We start from the raw sequence: 19,419 nt of genomic DNA on the forward strand, positions 1-19,419 counted from the left end.
GTGTGCCCAAAATAAAGGTGTAACAAAATAGGTGGAGTGCCAGGAACAATGGACAGGAGCATGGGGGGTTAATGGGAAGCAGCTGGAGCCAGGCTGTGAGGGCTGACTGTGCAGTGTGCGTCCTTCAGCTGGACGAAGGGGAGCTAGTGCACACGCTAACAAAGCATGGCATAATCCAGTCTGCCTTTCTTGTTTTCAATTACAGTGGGCATAAAATATTATATTAGTTTCAGGTGTATGACTAGTGATTAGACATTTATATACTTTACAAAGTAATTGCCCAGTAAGTCTAGTACCCATCTGACCATACGTAGTTGTCCATATTATTGACTATATCCCTGTGCTGTCTATACTACATCTATATTACAATCTCCCTGACTTCTATAAACTGACAATTTGTACTTCTTAATCCCTCTTACCTTTTTCACTCATCTCTTCAACCCTACTCCCATTGGACAACCATCATTCTGTTTTCTGTATCTATGAGTTTGTTTCTGTTTTGTTTGTTAGTTTATTTGTTTTTTAGATTCCACATATAAGTAAAATTATATGGTATTTGTCTTTTCTCTGACTTACTTCAGGTTGCATAATAATCAATTCATGTTTTTGCAAATGGCAAGACTTCATTCTTTTTATGGCTGAATAGTACCCATTGTATATATGTATCACCTCTTTATCCATTCATCTATCAATGGACGTGTATATTTTGACCATTTTAAATAATGCTGTAATGAACATAGAGGGGTGCTTAGCATTTTTGAATTAGTGTTTCCAATTCCTTCAGATAAATACCCAGAAGTAAAATGGCTGAGTCATATGGTAGGTCTTTTTTAAATTTTTTGAGGAACCTCTGAATGTTTTCCATAGTGGCTGCACCAATTTATAATCCCACCAACAGTCCGTCCATTTTTTTCATTGGATTGTTTTTTAATGTTAAATTGTATGCATTCATTACATATTTTGTATTTTAACCCCTTACTAGGTGTATCATTGGCAAATATCTTCTCCCATTCAGTAGGTCGCCTTTTTATTTTGTTACTGGTTTCCTTTGCAGTGCAAAAGCTTTTTAGTTTGATATAGTCCCACTTTTTTTATTTCTGCTTTTGTTGTCTTTGCCCTAGGAGACCTACCAAAAAAGAATTGTTAAGGCCAATGCCAAAGAGTTTATTGTCTATGTTTTCTTATAGAAGTTTTATGGTTTCAGGTCTTCCATTTAAGTCTTTAAACAATTTTTAGTTTACGTTCATATATGGTGTAAGAAAGTGGTCTAGCTTCATTTTTTTTGCATGTATCTGTTCAGTTTTCTCAACATTAATTGAGGAGACTGTTGTTACCTCCTTGTATGTCCTTGCCTCCTTTGTCATAGAGTGATTCGCCATATAGGTATGGGCTTATTTCTGGGCTCTCTATTCTGTTCCATTGGTCTATGTCTGTTTTTATGCCACTACCAGGCTGTTTTAATTACTATAACCTTGTAGTATAGTTTGCTATCAGGTAGCATAATATCTCCAACTTTGTTCTTTTTCCCGAAGATTGCTTTGGCTAGTTGAGGTTTTCTATGGTTCTGTATAAACTTTAGAATTAATTCTAGTTCTGTGGAAAATGCAATTGGCATTTTGATAGGGATTCATTCAATTTGCCTTTTAACTTGACAATTTGGTGTCAATAGAGAAAACGAGATTTCTTGTGCATGCTGGGAACCTATAATAGGTCATTAGAGTCTGGGGCTTAAAGAATGAGTCTTTGTTCTCAGAAAACTTACTTTTTAAAAAGACCCCTTCATCATATCTTTCATTTATTATTGGGGAAGTGATTAATTTAATCAGATCAGAGATTGCATAACTCAATGATCATTAAGTGGGAAAAAGAATTACCAATAGGTGAAAATAATCATAAATACTTGTCCCCTCACACCTACACCCTACTCAGCCCACCCGTCCACCCTCAACTCCCAAGTATTTGAAAAATTATAAATCAGTTTCTCTATTTTGTTCCTGAGGATTAAATAAAACCAAACAAAATAAAATAGCAAATACACTTACTTAGGTCAGACGTAAGGAAAACCCTTCTGTAAAGAGCTTTACCAGCATGGTAAGGACCCTGGCTTTGTGAGTGAAATGGGAAAACTGAGGTTTTTGAGAAGAGGACACCTGATGTGACTTGAAAATGATCACAAGCACAATTATCATCCACTGAGCACAGTCGTGGACATTCTTAAGAAAGAAAGGGGAAGTATGCTTGAAATTTTGTATTATTCATCCAAAAGTCAGAGAGCTAGAATAGTGATTCCGAGCATTTGCTTCTAGCCAATCAGTAATGAATGGCTGCCATTTTTTAATGCCTGCTATGTTGTTCACTGAGTTAATCTCTCATGTTCAGTACATCCAATTGTTACAACCACTTTGCAAGGTAGGCCTTATCATTCCAATGTTATGGGTAAGACCCAGTAGAATTAAGTGACTTCCCCAAGTTGTTTCAGTTAATAAGTGGCAGAGCAGAAATTCACCATATGTCCACCTGATGCAAAGCCCAGACTTTTTCTACTATGCTACACCTGCATGTAACTTTGTCAAAACAGCTGTCCAGCTGGAAGCTTGAATGCCCAGTAGCCTCAGTATGATGTGGAACCATCAAAGATCTCGCTGCAAAGATTCTGACTCAGCCAAGCACTGTTCCCTTTGCATGTAGCCATCATAGCTATGTGGGAGGTAGGAACTATTGTCTTCATTTTACAGAGGAGAAAACTGGAGCACAGAATACATACAATTTATCCATGATGCTTAAGTGGCAAAGCGGGGCTTAAAACATGGCATTTAGCTATCTCAAGTTCTGATTTGCATTCCTTGGGCCTACAACCATTGAATAAAAAGGGCCATTTCTGCTTCACTTGGTAGACCACAGTACTTATGAATTTCAGAATTGTTTTTGTGAGCGATTTTATGATAACTAATGAGACACTGGCCATGAAATGAACCAGAAAACCCAATTCCAAGGCACTAAAGATTTACACAAAAACAAGTGGTCTTTATTCAGTAAAGGCTGCATTAAATAAAATACACATAAATATATCTTAAATGGAAAAAAAACCCTTCAAAAGAAGCCATGTGCTTTTCTTTCTGTGACATGGAATTACGAAAAATAACTGTTACTTGAGAAAATTAAAGTTCAAGAAAAGCAACAGTGTTCTACCAATGACAGAAAAATTATCATATGCTGTTAGGTCATCATGCAAACTGACCACTCAACTTTCTCTGAACACTTCCAGAAATTCACATCATCACAGTGTATATGTAGCCTTTGTAAAGAAGATCAGAAGACAGAATTGATGTTAAGTGAAAATTTTCATTTTCAGTACTCTGCTTTATTTTCCTTATTGCTTTTATCATCTTAAACTGCGAGACTATCATCATTCTGAGCAGCTTCTTTACTCTCCAAATTTGGAAATAATTACATTTAACTCAGTGCAGACAATGAGACACTTTTTTGTAAAAGAAAGAGGAGAAAGAAGAGTAAGGTTGGGGATGCCTGTTATTTCTCTGTCTCCCCTGGTGCTGTGTCAGTTTCTGATAACTTCTTCAAACTTCTAAGAAACCTACCCACCCCCCCACCATCACCACACATGTGATCCTAAACTTAAACCAAGAAAGAAGCACCTAAATACTGCTATCCATGTGGCTCTGTAGAATAGAAGTCTAAATAAATCCCACACATAGATTCAGGGCCACTGCTAGCTAAAGTGGTAGTTAATGATAATTGTTATCTAAGACTTGCCATCTTCAATTTAAGCATCGTCTCTCCCTTTTTCATGCCAAGTACCTATGTGGCATGTTCTGGCTGCAGGTGCCCTGAATTCAGAACATAGAGTCTCATTTTATAGGCAACAATCCATGCTCTGGTTTGGTATATTTTTTGTTTGTTTGTTTGTTTGTTTTTTTGCTACCCTTTATAAAAAATTACTCATACTCGATCACATTCTCTCAGATTTAACTATCTTCTCCAAATGGAATGGAAGTTCTATAGGGACCTTTGTTTTCTTTTTTCACTGTGGGATCCCACGCACCTAGAATAGGGTTTGGCACATGGAATGAAAGAACAGATCCACCTGTGTCATTATGCCAACAACTACCACTGGCTTAAGTCAGAGTTTGCAGAGTGAGATGTGACCAACAGGAATGTACTGTTTGTCCTACCCAGTGTTTGAAACATTATTTTTTAAATTGAAAACATCATTCAAAAATTCTAGCTTCTCTGAAAAAGGTGGAATACCTGGCGACACTGGCAAGTGCTTTCCCTCCCTCACATGGGACCTGGCCTTCCGGTTTCCCAGCCACTCCCTGTTGGCTTCCTCCACTGAGACTGAGTCCGTTCCAGTCCTGAGAAGCCTGGGATCAAATGTTGGAATATTAGGATATTACACTCAGCCTACAGTTGCGTTATTTGTTGGAGATGTTAGAATTTGCATATGTGACTCCAGTCTTTAAATATTTTCCTCCCAGGTAATGTCTTTTTGTTTTGCTTGGAGCATTTCGAAGTCTTTAAAATGTATTAATAACATGCTTAGAAATTTCACACATTGTGGCAGATGTATTTGAGGCTTGTGCAGCTTCCAGGTCACAGCGTGGAGGGGGCTACCTTTTCTTTCTGTACATAAACCCTTTACTTAGGAAAAACTGACATCTCTAGGTTCTCATTTTCCTGAGCAATTTTTTTCCCTAAAACCCTCAGAGGTTTTCCTATTTGCATTGCCTCCTGGTAATACCTCTTTTTATATCTGGATGTGGCTTTTCTCCTGAGTCACCATATTCATAGAGCCATTGCAAATTCTTAAGTAATGCTTAATTCAGTTTGGAAAGGATATTTCTTGTCACTAAGTTTGTATGCAATGACAACTTGACCACAGTTTACTTAACACAGCACAAAAGCAGCCACTTAGAAACCATTTGGTGACAGAGAACAGCAAAGGTACTTCAGGCAGGTCACTCCGGCCTGGGAAGAATCTTCCTCCTATTGACCATGCCCGTGACTTAGAATCACTGGATAAGATCAAACCACTAGTTTGCTTCACATTTTGGGGAACTTGGTGTAGCCTATGCAAGATATGGGTCATCTGTCTGTATCTGATTGGCTAAGAACCAGTCTAATTCACAGAGGTTCCTGCTAGGAGGATGGGGTGGAACTTATACTGCAAAAGATGACCATAACCATGACTTTACCTAAAATGCTGTAGTTATCAAAGCTAAATCACTTTAATGTAAAAAAAAGAAAGTCATTTTTGTTAGATGAAATATATTAGGCTTAGAGAATATAGCATACAACTTTATCCTCACAATCTTCTTTAGCCTATGTTCATATTCTAAATATGAAGTTTCATGTTTAGGAAACCTAGTATCTCTCTTTTTTCAGCAACCTATATCCAATGTATACATTCTTAAGCTAAAATAACTTATTTCATATGCAGGCCATTTCCATGTTTAAGGCACAACCGAAAACAAGCCAGGTGAAGTTGCTTCTTTCCTGGAGCTTACAGTCAGTTGTCGTATAATAAACAAATGAGTAAACAAATTAGTCTGTCAGGCTGGTAAAGGCTATGAGGGGAAAAGATAACATGAGGAAGTAGGGGATGGGAGGGGAGCATGTGTGAGGAGGGATGATCTTTTTTTAGTGAGGTCGGAGAAGGTGATGCTTGGGTTGAGACCTGTTGGAGGGAGGAGGGCAGTCGCCCAGAGGCAGTGGGCAGGGTGTCGGTGGACGGGGGTGTCCCGGGAGGAGGAAGGGTAGATGCACCTGCTCAGTGCACCCAAGCATCAGCTGGCTTGGAAAGGAATGAGTGTGGAGAGGAAAAGGTGATGTCACAGAGGAGCCAGGGAGCAGACTTGCAGGACCTTCAGGGACATTTTGAGGACTTTAAAGATTATGTCAGGGGTGATGGCAAGCAGTTGGAAGCTTTTAAGCACAGGAGTAACTTGATAAAATTTATATTTTAAAATCAATTGTGACATTAAGGATGATGAGGTACTAGTAATACCTGTTATGCCATTTGTTGAGCATATGTTTTGTACTAAGCACTTTACATGGATTATCTCATTTAATCTTTCTAATGCACAATTATACATAACATGTATGATGTACTACAATTCATTTATGTACTATGAGAGTGCTCACTGTGGCTGTTCTCAGAGGATACATGAGGCAGTAACTACATAGTGGACCATGAGTGACTCACCCACAGTCACACAGGTAGTGCATGGCAGAGCCAGGCTTCATAAAATGGTGATATTTTAAAATCCTTTACTACCTTCCATGGAGTATCCCATACCCTAGATAAAATGATTTTTTGTCATATATTTTATGTCATTGTAGCCTTAAACAAAAGGAATCCTAAGGTTCATAGAAATTATGGCACCTATTTTTCTAGACATTTTTAAACTATAAGAGTGGTATGTATTATCGTATATAATAATATCTCCTGATGAGAAAGCAGAATATGTAAAAGAACCATCCCAAAATAAAACCTCCAAATTAAACAGACCCTACAGAGCACAGGTTCCTAACCTGCAAATTCAGAATTGTAACTCAGTTTCACTGATTTCCTTAGTAATCTTAAGTATTTTTTTTTCAATGCATTTAAAAACATTCTGAGAAAGGAAACCATAGGCTTTTCCAGATTGTCAAACAGGGCTGTGGGTAGAGAGAGTATGTGCAAGGATTCAATGGATCTGTTTGAATCTGAGCAGAACTTCTAATAGTACTGGGTTTATTATGTTTTGGGGTAGGGAGTACTGAGCCCATACCAAGGCTCACAAAGAGGTCAACCAGCCAGGGGGGCCATGTGGACCAACCTGGCCAGGTTTTTTCCAATCTATGCTTTTGTCCAGGTGTGGTTTCATATTGCCCCCTTTCACTCTCCCAAGTGTCCCACAAGAATGGAAATTACATGCCCCCCCCCCCACTAGCTTTAGCTGTTATCAAGAAAGCAGTGGTGGTAGAGGTAGTGAATTGCATGCCTTTTCTGGGTCCAGGTAGGGGCTGCTAACCCCTGTACCTGGACTTATTTCAGTAACAATTGGGTATAATCAAAGTTAGAATATTATGCAAAAAATATGCTGGAGGAAAATTCCATTTTAACCATAATTATTTCTCTATTACAGCCAAAAAAGAGCATAAAATGGAAGAAAGTCACTTGGAGAATGCACAGAAAAGGTAAGCTGCTCTGATTTGGCCCCAATTCTTTCTTTGACTAGCCATTTTATTATTATTATTATTATTATTATTATTATTATTATTATTAAAGTACACTCCACTTGCCCTGTAGCCACAACCACTATCCATTTCCTGAAAGTTTTCATTTTCTCCAAAGGCACCTTGGTACCCATTAAACCCTGACTTCCCCATTTTCCTTCCCCAGCCCTTCCTACTCTCTGTCTTTGTGACTTTGACTACTCTAGTTAGCTCATGTGAGTGGAATCATACAGTATTTTTCCTTTTATGACTGACTTATTTCACTTAGCATGATGTCTGACTAATCATTCTTTTGGCCCCATTTGTTAAGACTTTGCTTTCAAGAACAATAACAATCCTCAGAAAACTGGAATGAAAGCACTGTAACAGGACTTGGGAATACTTTTCCTCAAGAAGCAAGAGATTAAAAAAACAAACAAAAAAAAAAGCAGGAGATCATCCAGAAGTGACTCACCTGCCTCACATGTCATGACACTATTTTTGTCTGTTTGCCTCTCCTCCATCACTCTGCTCCTCAACCACTTCATGGAAGTTAGGAACAATGTGATCCTTCTTAGTATTACAGCTAGGTTAAACCAGTTATTACAAACCCCTTAGGACTCATTATGTCTTTCTTTCAATCCTAGAGCATATCTTGGGGGGAAGGGGAATGACTATGTATGGAAAATTCCCCCAGAATTCATGAGAAACTTCAGGGCTCTTCTAGTCACCTCTCCCCTGCCTCAAACCTCTTGTTGGCTCTTTTCTCTCAGAGCAGACATCAGAGTGGGAGAGGCCAATAGTCACCGCCTGTGATCCCTCATAGGGGCTTTTGTCTTAGTTGATCAAGTTAGTCAGTCTGGCTCTCCCGCCCTCTTAGAAGAGGGAGTGGGAATATATCAAGGCATTCCCATTGTCAACAAAAAGAATCAAGATAAATTTTGCTGGTGCAATTCTAAAAGTACTAGAAATTAAATAAGAGATAAGCACAGGAAACACCATGTTTGGAAAAATGAGCTTTACAAGTGTGTGAAGAGAAGAGTTAGTCCATTAAATGCAAATGAACAAACTCTAGAAATGCACCCTCTTCCTCCCAAGAGTTCTGAAAGCCCAAAGACAGTACCGTCTACTTCACTTTGACAGGTACCACCGTCTTGCCCTGCTTTGCACTGTAATTGCCAGTAAAATTAAAATGCAGATAAAAGCAAGGTTAGGGCAAATCCTGCATTTTTCTAAGTGCAGACGTGTTCTTGAATCGTGATTATCATCTTCACACAATAATCTCTGAAAACCAAGACAGTCCTGTGGTTGTGGTTTTAGATTTTTGTGCCTCTTTATTGGCCTTATCCCTGGAGTGAGCGTCCCTTCTTTGGTGTGTAAAAGGAGTACGTCTATGTTATAGGAATTGTCAGCATGGGGTGGATGTCAAATTTCTAATTCTTCTTCAAGGTTCTTGGATAAGGAAAAGGGGGCCCACCTTAGAGGGGCCGAAGCTGCTGCTGTGCATTAGCCATGCTGAGGGGGTCATAAATTCCAGTTGTCAGCGTTTTCCGTGACTTTGTGGTGAAGGTAGTCTCGCTTTCATGTCATTCATGAAATATGTCCGATCCCATCTTTAATGTAGAAACCACAGTTGTTTGGTTATACTCTTTAAGGAGGTTGGTGGTCAGTGTTGCAATATTTGTGTGAGATTTAGAAAATTCTTCTGTTTTATTCTCCAGAGAAACAATTTACTCTGAGGCAAAGGAGTATTTGCTTTTCCTAAGCAGTTTCTGAAGGCACGCATGTAAAACAATAAGTGGATGTGTTCCGCTCTGGCCTCTCAACACTGTAAAAGTAAAACCATTCAGTTGGCCACGGGCTCTTTGATATAATTGTTGCCTGTACTTTAAAATGTTTAACTGAATTGAAAAGATGCAAATCAGACAATGAATTGTAGCAGGGAGAAAAGGAGTCAGGGAATAGTTTAGGGTGAAGTGAAAAAGTTTTGCGAAACATAACATGATCAGAAATCCATCAACTTTTAGAAGTTGAAAGCTAATTTAGAATCATCCACTGACAAATAGGTATTTAAAAAAGCATGATCGCCCCTTTATCTATTGGAGAAAACTCCCCTGGCTGTTAAATGTTGATTAATTTTCATGCTCAAACTTCAGAAGGTTTTCAACCATCAGCCTTCTGATGTTGAGTGAATCAGAATTAAATTTGAAAGGAAGAGAGTTTTGTTTGGGGAGGACAGTAATCTAGGCGTTATCAGATAGACTAGCTTTTAGCTTTTCCTCGAACAAGAGAAAAGCACGGAAATCAAATAAGGCACATCCTCAGAGCAGTGTCCTTTCTGTCACCATTGCAGGGTGCCAAAGCCAGGGCCCTCTCTGGGACTCTATTCACTTTGGTTCTTCTGAAGAGGTTTGCTTGCCTTCTTAGTTTCCAAAACACACTGGGGGGGGGGGGCGGGGGGGGGGGCGGGCGGGGAAATGCTGAAGTTATGTCCTTCCTTTAGTTTTCACCCACTTTGAGAGTTAGTAAGCAGGACCTTGCAGCTCCCCACAGAGACAGGTGGTGAGGGTGCATGGTTAGCTTCAATTTAGAGTTGGGCAGAGTGAGACCCGCAGGATGATGACATGCTTTTCGCAAGCTCGGTGATGACCCACCGAATAATGCTGTCATTCTCTGAACCCGCACCAGTATTGGTAATATCTCGGTCTCACAGTCCAGACTCCAACAGCCAGAGGTGTTTGGGTGATCCAAGAGGCACAGTGACAGGGGCTTCTGCTGTCCTCCTCATATCCTACTGGAAAGTAGGGGGCCATTTGTGTCCAAAGACTCAAAGTGAAAGACTTTCTCCTCTCTATTAATTCATAAATTAGTATGATTCTGTATAGAAGGTGAGCATAAGGAAGAGAAAAAATAACTATGTGCTCTGCTGGGAGTAATGTACATTATATATGATACAGGGGCAAATGTGTCTAAAGTGGAAACAGAAAAAAATAGCTTTTATTTCTTAAATGCTCATGTCAGTGAGCTTCAGCCACAGAAATGTAGAGAGGAAAAAGCACATCCCTGAGAATCAGGAGACCAAGATAGAGGCGCAGTGTGACAATACATGGCGACATTCAGTCTTTCCAGATCTGTTTTCTCATCTGTAAAATGAGAACTTTGGACTAGTTGGGCTATAAGTCCCTTCCAATTCTAAATCCCCAGGACTCTGAGAAAATCATGGCCTGTTCCTATAGGTTGCATTTCACTTATGTATTTCCATGCTACAGTAAGTTTAACTTTCATTTTGAAGGAAATAAAACTCTATGCCATAAAGTATACATTATTTTTTCAGTGTTTTGTTGGCCACAGAATTAGAAGTCCTGTCTGGGTGAAAGTGGACGCTGCTACTTTCTTCCATTGCTGGCTTTGCACCAAAATATGTATGTTTGGTATTAGAAGAGAGTCCCTTAAGAAATTACTACAGTTATTGCCTTTCTCCACTTATACACTTCCAGTCTTTTAATAACTGGGAACCAAAATTCCCTGACCAGTAGTTTTAATTTGCATTAAAAACAGATTTATTATTTACAGAAGCACAAAGAATTTATGGGACTCAGAGCTGCAGCTCTAGCTTGGATCTCGCCTAATCATAGCCATGGAATCAATTAACAGTTCATCTGTGAAATGTGATAAAATCTTATGAGATACATATTGGGCAATAACTGAGAATGAGATGAAAGTATGCTCCATAATAGTAACGGGGCTTCAGGGTTTTACAATCGCCATTGAATAGAGTTCCATTAGGAACTCAGTTTTCAGGATGGCCACAAAAAAATGCTGTGTCTGAACAGATGATAGAGCGTTGAGTAGTAATAAACCCAGCCAGCCATTCCTGCTTTGATTAGTTTCCAACACCCTAGAAAAGGGAGCCATTTATTTAAGTGTTCTTGCTCATGGCAAATGAGCTTGTGGGGCTTGGGGTGGGTGGGGGTGGGTGGGTAGAAAGATTGAGTGCAGAGCTATAAATTGCTGCAAAGCTAGTGCCTCCAAGAAGGGCTGCTTGGGAGGCCCAGGTAGTCTGGTGTGCAGTGAGCCTCCATGGTGTAGATCGGGAGGTTCCTAGTGATATCTCTCAATCTGCTTTGTAAAACTTTGGACCAGGCTGGAGATCATCCAATAAGATCAAAGATGATTTTCCATCCAAATCTTGCAATGCCCTCAACATACATATATATATAAACACACATATACATATACATATACATAGATATATTCTTATATAAAGCTATAAAACATAGCCTTCTTAAAATCATAGAGGCTCAGTCTCCTATTTTACCCTTGAGAAAATTGAGTCACATACTGAGTGAATGACCCCAGGTTACAAAGCTAACAGATGCCAGAATAAGGATAGAACAGTCTTGATTTTCCATGAAACACCAACAGATGAATTATTCCCGATGGGCCTTCTAACTGACCACTGCTAATGCTACAGAATCATTATGTCATCAGTGTTCCATGTCATCATTAAACTTCAAATGAAGGGCAGGTACATGACATAGATTTAAGACAATGAGCAAACTCAAAAAGTTGTACCCTACACACCCCCTGGAATTATGCTTGCTGGTTTTTACATGGATACATTATGTGCAGGAGTATAATCGGTCAGGTTGAATTTCTTGGAAAATGGATTAGAGCAAATAGGTTTTCTGGGGTTTAGGATAAGCCACAGTAACTCTGAGACAGAGAATGTACAAGTGGGAAGCCGCCCCCAGCGCCCCCTCTCCACACCCTAATGAGTTTTAGTGTTGACAGCTTCTCACCCTGTACCTCACTCTGTTTTTCCCCCTGCCTGTTGCAGTTTTGAAACGACAGTGGGATATTTTGGGATGAAGCCAAAGTCTGGGGAGAAGGAGATCACTCCCAACTACGTGTTTATGGTGTGGTACGAGTTCTGCAGTGACTTTAAGACGATCTGGAAACGGGAGAGTAAAAACATATCTAAAGAAAGGTAAGGTTCGAACAGGGTCATGAATACCCCCTTTGGGAGTCTAGGAAACTGCCTTCTCCAACCTAACAAAGTGGACACATTTCACACGTGTCAGTGTCGTCTTTCAGGCCAAGTGGACATGAGGACGGATTATTGCCTCAGGGCTCTTAGGGAAATTTGGGGGAGGCTTGCTGTCCACACAAGCAGATATACTCACGTGGTCTGATAAGTTACACTTTCTTAACCCCTTCCAATTACTAGCTAGTAAATGAAAGGGGAGCTGTGCTAATTTGCAACAGATTGCTTCTCTGTGTATTTTCATGTTGGCCCAGGCTAAATGAGGCAGCCGTGCTGTCGCAGACAGTACAAATAAAAGTGAATGCTTTTCCCATTAATATACTGAACTTGCATCAAAGGGAAATCTCTGAGACTCAGGCCACACTTAACACAGTGTTGAAGCCCCGCTCTGGATTTACAGCGCCACTTCTGACTCCTCGTATCCTGCTGAGGACATCAAACTGCCTGCCGCTCAGCCTCATTGCAGCCTCCTGATTTTATTAGTTGGGGGTAGAAGAAAAACCTCAGCTCTGAATACAGGGAGAGTGTGTGTGTGTTCATTCTTAGAAAGAGACTGAATTTGGCCCTGGTTATCAGAAAAAAAGCATTTGTACTTGATCACTATTTTGATCAGATTGCCACTGCTCCACAAAGGGTATCAACTTCAAACAAGTCTCGTCAATACTCCTGCAGAACAGTTGCATAAGAGCGTCATTCAAACTGGAGTAGAAGGAGTCAAAAAAAATTCTACAAATTAAGGGAAATGGTTTATTGAATTATAGCATCTATACCTCACTCAACACTGAGACCTAAAATGCCTTAGTTCAGTACTCTGTAATCAGAGAAAAGGTATGTGCAGAATACATATATACAATACACTAATAATATTTCACCTAAAAAACTATTTTTAAAAAAGTGATAAAAATTTAGAGATTTTTATCCAGTATTACTGAGTATCTAAATATTTTCTTGGGGAATCTTTTCAAAAGCCTGCTTTCTTTCTAAGGAAGTCGAAGAGCTTTAAAAATGTTTATCAACATATCTTTCCACTGTTACCTCTTTGGGAATAGTGAATACATCCATTATATAGAGAAATTGAAACAGAGAAATAGTTGTGACATTTTTAAGAAAACAGATCATTGATAATAACATTAAAAAAAATCCTAAAACTCTTGACACCCAACTCATTTGCTTTGGCCCTGCTACTGCTTATTTAACCCTTTCAACTTCCATGAAATACATTCTATTTTGTGAGCTTCATAGGACAGTGGTAGCTCCATGCTCTTCTCCCTCTCCACACGCCACACCTGACGACCGGGAAACCAAGCAGTGGGCTCAGAATGCTTGGCCTTCGCTTAGGATTTTGCACCTTACATTTTGAGCATAGTCCTTAGTGAATTTGTCCTTGAGGTTAGAGCCCTAAACTGGTCCAAAAAACAACAACAAAAAAAACAACAGAGAGGGTAATTAATTGCTTTTCATTGTAATCATCTTCTGTTGAAATATTCAAATATATTCCAAATGAAAGAGATTTTTTCCCTACCACCAAGGTTGCACCAGATAAATTGGGGGTCCGCAGTGGTGGTGGCCTCCTTTAAAATGACATGTCCTCGGATTCCTAGTCATAGGCATTTGCAGCGCTGCTTCCTGGGTGCAGCTGGTGAATTGCCCACTTCACACTCTGTAAACCAACACCTTTAAAGGGTCATGACTTCACAGGACCCTTTTCAGTTCTTTCATTGAGTGATTTCAGGGGTCTCCTCATTCCAGCTGCTTTGCGAGATGGATCACCGGCATTTCCAGCCTAAAACAACAACATCTCTGAAAGTTAATGGCGGCTCATAAAATATTTTTGGAAGCAGCTTGTTTACAAAAATCTATTTACTAAGAAACATTAGCACATTATGTTTATTACTGCTCAGCCAGTTAACACATTGATTAATAGCCCAGATTTTCTTATGAAGTAAGGATTTTTTATAATTGTCCTCTGCCTGCTAAGGGTTTTAGATTTCAACTGTTGGAGCCATGTTAAATTATGGTAAAATAAGCAAATTAACTTCAATTCTTCTATTGTAATTTAAAATGAGAAGCAATATGATTACTTTTTTTGACACCCAATTAATTATGCTTGACATTATCATTTTTAATTACACTATTCCCAGAAATCCGATGAATTCCAACAACGTTGAACTCAGGGGCAGCAACATGACTAGCACAAAGCCAGCCTCAAAATAAAACTCACATGAAAACACAATGGCTTATAATTATGAGGAAAAAAGAAGACAATCGTTTGGATGTTATCAGAAGAAATTTCACCTGCTTGATTTTTAGACATATTCGAAACCCAATAAAATAGGCATTGGAAAAAAAATAACTATCAGTACTAGTATTTTCAAAAGATAGATTGACTTCTAAATCAAATGGAAGTATTGAAAACTACCTTAAGCCACTTGAGGTCCATTTTAGATTGTTTACTTCTTGGTCTGCTTAGTATGGTTTCATGAATAAACATTAGCTTGATGCAAAATTGATTGATGCAGCTCCATAGCAGTGTAACAAACTGCCCCTCATGAAACCTAGAACAATCTCTAAACACACAAGTGACTTTATAAAAGTGCACAGTGTTCTTGTGCCTTGTGAGTGAATGATAAACCCTACCACCAAGCTAGTGTCAGGGCATGGTGCTGTGTTTGTGTAGAAGAGACTTGGGATTTCACTGGTGATATGCTTTACCTGAAAATTAGCTATATCCAGTAGAAGTGCACGCTACTGTATGACAGAATATTGCCAGAATTACATTTTCCTTATCATGTAAGCCAATATTAGGCAAAGTAGCAAATTTCTGTGTCCAGGACCAAGTGCAGCATGCCCCACTCCCCCAAATCCCTTTTCTGTGATGCGCCCAGTCCTCACACCGCCCCTCATGCTCATCCTCTAGGGAAATGTACCAGGCCCTTTTCTCACCCCTCCTGAGTACAGGCAGTGAGTGCTCAGCAGTGTGAAATGACCTCTAGATAGAGAGTTAGAAACCAGCATTTTTATGCCATTAGTATGCTATGTGATCTTTAGTCAGTCACTTCTTATTATTACCTGGGGAGCCCAATGACCCATCATATCTGTGAAATGTACACATTGGAAGGAAGTAGGAACTAAATGTTTATGATGGTCTCTTCTAGCTTGAAATCTCTGTAAATCTAGGAACTACTTTTTTAATGTTCTGGAAAACTGTGTATTTTATTTCTGAAACACTCTTTACCTTTAGTCTTGAGCTTATTAGAGACAACATTAGAAGACGTTTCAAGCCAATATCTGGCAGGGAGCAGGTGGAGATTTAGGGCAGGGAGAGTTTTCATTGCCCTCTTGGAACTGGTAAATGTCTACAGCCACCTTGCCTTACACCCCCAGTTCTTCCCCCAAAATACTAATGTTGGTCTTAAAGACCTCATTTTCTTACTGAAAGTATACATGCAAAAAATACTTTCCTGTGCTCATCTGCATCCAACATTGCATTTCGTGGCTTATTAAAGTTCATTGAGACTTTTATTCTCAGGAACAGCTTTGCCTCATTGTTACCTTTTCATGCTCTTTTGTATTTGTGTCCTTTGGTATGCAACCATTTGATGAATTTTTGGTAATACACATTTCTTCTGCCTATTAAACCAGCAGATTATTCAACCACATGCATAATTGCAAGGGAGTAACCTAATTTTTGTTGCTATTACTGTTCTTTACCTCATTTTTTGCTCCCCCCCTGTTTAATTGCCCTGGGGTATTGGACCCTTCCTTATGAAATATTCCACCATTTAGGATATCCTAAGATGATTTCCCACATATGACCACACAGGCATACATACAGGCCACAAACCACTACCACCCACAAAATGAGCTATGAATTGCCAAAAGGTAAAGAAGTCCCAGAGGAGTCATGACTCCAGGAATAAAGTCTTAGCAAATAATTCACCCCATGCCAAAGCAAACTTTAAAAGTACCATTTAAAAAAACCCATAATGGGTAAGTAATGAGTCAATAAGGAGTGTGGTAAATTTTATGTGAATGCAAATAAGAAATTTTATTATACACATAGCTATAATTTACACCATTTTTTGTTGTTGTTGTTCAGCTAAACACCAACAGGGTTTTGTTTTCAGTATATTATTTGCAGCTATTATGGTTAATTATGCAACTGCCATACCCTTGACAGCAGATAGTTCAGAGCTGGTGTGGGGTTGTCCCAAAGCTGTTCTCAAAGCTCCCTCTTGCTCAGGTCACTTTAGGAGCAGGAGTTGGGGACTTGGAGAGACCATCAGTCAACCCACAAAGGGGCCATTGATTGCAGTGTACACGGTGTAGGAATTCCGCTATTATATGAGAAAGTTATTCCTGGAAGCAGTGCCATGAACTAAAATTTTTACTTTTTGAAATCTGCTTTCCTGCTGATATCCATACATGATCATCACAGTAACTTCTAACAAGTCAACTTTGTTTTTCTTTGCCCTCTGTTATGTGACTAAATGGTTTGTGTACATTTAACTGCTAAGAAGCTTCATATTTTAAGGGATCCCTTTACTAATACAAATCACCCTCTAGGTGACTGGCACAACTTTGAATTTTCCTAAGTCACATTTGAAGGCTGTTCTGTACAAATCCAGAAACAGTAAATGTCCCAAAGGGCTAACTTATAAACACAATTATCATAATCATGAAAAATAAAACCTGCTTATTTCCTAAGCAACAAATTTTAAACTACTTCTGAAACATTACAGCTGTGCTGTGAATCAGGAAAGGAGATAGTGGACTTTAAATGGTAAGAATTATAAAGTCATTGACTTAAAAAGAAAAATAAACACCTCTTTTGAGTTTCTTTCCTTTGGAAACTATTATTCCCTTTTAGCTTCTTCTTCCTTTTTAATCCTCATCCAAGGATATATTTATTGGTTTTTAGAGGAAGAGGGGGAGAGACAGACAGACAGATACTGATGTGAAGGAGAAACAGATCAGTTGTCTTCCACATGAGCATGGCCAGGGCTCTTCTAGCTTCTTAAAAGAAGAGTTTATGTTAATTTCTTCACTTCTTAATCCTATGCACATGCTCACTCTATCCTATAGCATTAAGGATAAAGCCGCAGTTGCCATAACAAAGACTAAAATAACTGTTGCTTAAACAAGAAGTACTTATTTTACTTTTGCATAATTTGCTTACAAGCTGTTTGAATGTCAGGTCTCAGGTACCTCCAGTCCTGTGGCATCTGTCATTAAGGTGTGGTCCTTATTCACAAGGTTGAAGATGGCTCACATCATATCCCCAGCACCAGGGCTGCTGAGTTCCTGCCAGTAGGAAGCAGTGGGGGGGGGGGGGGGGGGGGGGGGCACACCCTTTCCTTTTAAGCATGTGGCCTAGAAAGTGCACACATTTCATTGAGCAAACTTAGTCTTGTGGCTATATACAAAGGAGACCAGGAAATGTGGCTTATCTGGAAGCCCTGTGCCCGCTAAAGACTCAAGGGTTCCAGTACTAAAGGCAGCAGGAGAAAAGGATGTTGAGACAGACTTTGCCACCTTTCTTAATTGTGAAATCAAATGGCTCTAACTACTTAACCATGACTAGCTTTTGACACTGATGACAGTTTCTTCCATCTTGAAATGCCTCATTACTCTGAGAGCCTTCTGGTATGTTTCTGTGAAGGTGACCACTTTTTCACCTCCTTTATTAGCTCCTCCTTCCCTCCTATTCCCCAGGGTTCAGATCTCAGTGTTCTTCTTTTCTGCCCAACACTCTCTCTCTAGCTAGACCCAACTGTTTTCACAGCTTCACTGATCACCTCTTTGCCAAGGCCTCTCAAGTCTTCCTACCAGAGCCAACCTCTTAGTTTTAATTCTTAGACCCAAATCTCCTATAGCACACTAAACCTTCCCACAAGATACCCAACTTGCCCCTACAATTCAGAACGTCCCAGTTAGAATTTATTCTGTATCAACTGAGTCCTACTCTTCTTAGGTTCCCTAATTTTCAATTGTACTACTCTCTTCCTAGTAGCAAAGACAGGCTAGAAATCAGAATCATCTTTGATGCTGTAAGATTCACTTTCCACCAGTTGCTGACTTCTCAGTTTGCCTCCTTAGTGGCTGTTCTCTACCCCTGTTGGCACAGTGGCTTTGCCCTCATCCAGGACCTCTTCTCTCACCTGGATTATTGAAATACCCCCCTAATGGTTCTCTCTGCCTATAGTTTTTCTATTTCCACTTTGATATCCTTTAGTATCCAGTTGACTTTCTATAGCCTAAGTTAGATACATCTATTTCTTCAATGTGTTCTGGTATTTTCTATTATCAATGAAACAAAGGGAAGAGAATTAGCCATATATGTATAAGGTCAGCGCTTATATTCATGAACTTGTTGGGTCCTTGAAAGGACAGCCCTGAAAAGGTGTGTTTGCTATTTCATAAGTAAGCACAGGGGAGAGTAAGCGAATCACCAATGTCACAGCCTCCCTAGTAAACAACAGTATTGGGGAAAGGACCTGGGTCTTATTTTGACACCGAAGCCTGAGCACTCTCAGGTGTTCCATATTCTCTCCCAAATTAGAGCAGGGGCCTCCAGAAACTTGCCCTTAGTTCACTTTCCAGTTTCATTTTCTATACCCCTCGCCCTGCCTGTAGCCTCCGTGACAACTCACTGTTTCTCGCACCTGCACAACCTTGCCATGAATTCTCATTGGATACTTTCTTTACGTTACACTGTCCCTGGATATTTCCTCTTGGTCAAATATAGTCATCCTTCTAGGACTACCTCCAAAACCAGCTTCTCTAGAAATTTTCTGAGTTGCCTCTAAGTAGAACTACCTTTTATTTCTGGTCTTTGACAGCATATTTTTTCTTATCATCCTTAACAACTCAATTCCAGTGTATTATTTTAACAATTACTTGTATTTTTTCAACTGCTCAATATAAACCCACTCCTTGTTCTGTCTTCTGTGGTGCATTCTTCAGCACAGGGCAGAATAATTGTTTATTGATATAGAAAGGACTTCACAACATAGAATAAAATGATTTCAAGGGGACATTGAAGATCCTGGGTGGTATAAGTGTTTGGAAGAGGAAATGATCCCAAAGAAACGTGGAGGCCAGAGAGGGCCTTAGGAAGGTGTGTAGTCATAAACAGGGCTAGCCTAGGCAGA

The 19,419-nt window shown here is 39.5% G+C and overlaps 1 protein-coding gene across 1 annotated transcript in view; it reads left to right on the top strand.

The window, feature by feature from the left end:
- Positions 1-19,419, top strand: part of FMN1 (formin 1) — a 236,738-nt gene that overhangs the window by 188,656 nt on the left and 28,663 nt on the right. Inside the window, exons 14-15 of the mRNA XM_036017210.1 lie at positions 7,149-7,200; positions 12,059-12,208. Of these exons, the coding sequence (XP_035873103.1) occupies positions 7,149-7,200; positions 12,059-12,208 (202 nt within the window). The remainder of the gene's footprint in view (positions 1-7,148; positions 7,201-12,058; positions 12,209-19,419) is intronic.

The sequence above is a fragment of the Phyllostomus discolor genome, chromosome 1, assembly GCF_004126475.2.
Source record: "Phyllostomus discolor isolate MPI-MPIP mPhyDis1 chromosome 1, mPhyDis1.pri.v3, whole genome shotgun sequence".
In the NCBI taxonomy this organism is placed as follows: Eukaryota; Metazoa; Chordata; class Mammalia; order Chiroptera; family Phyllostomidae; genus Phyllostomus; species Phyllostomus discolor.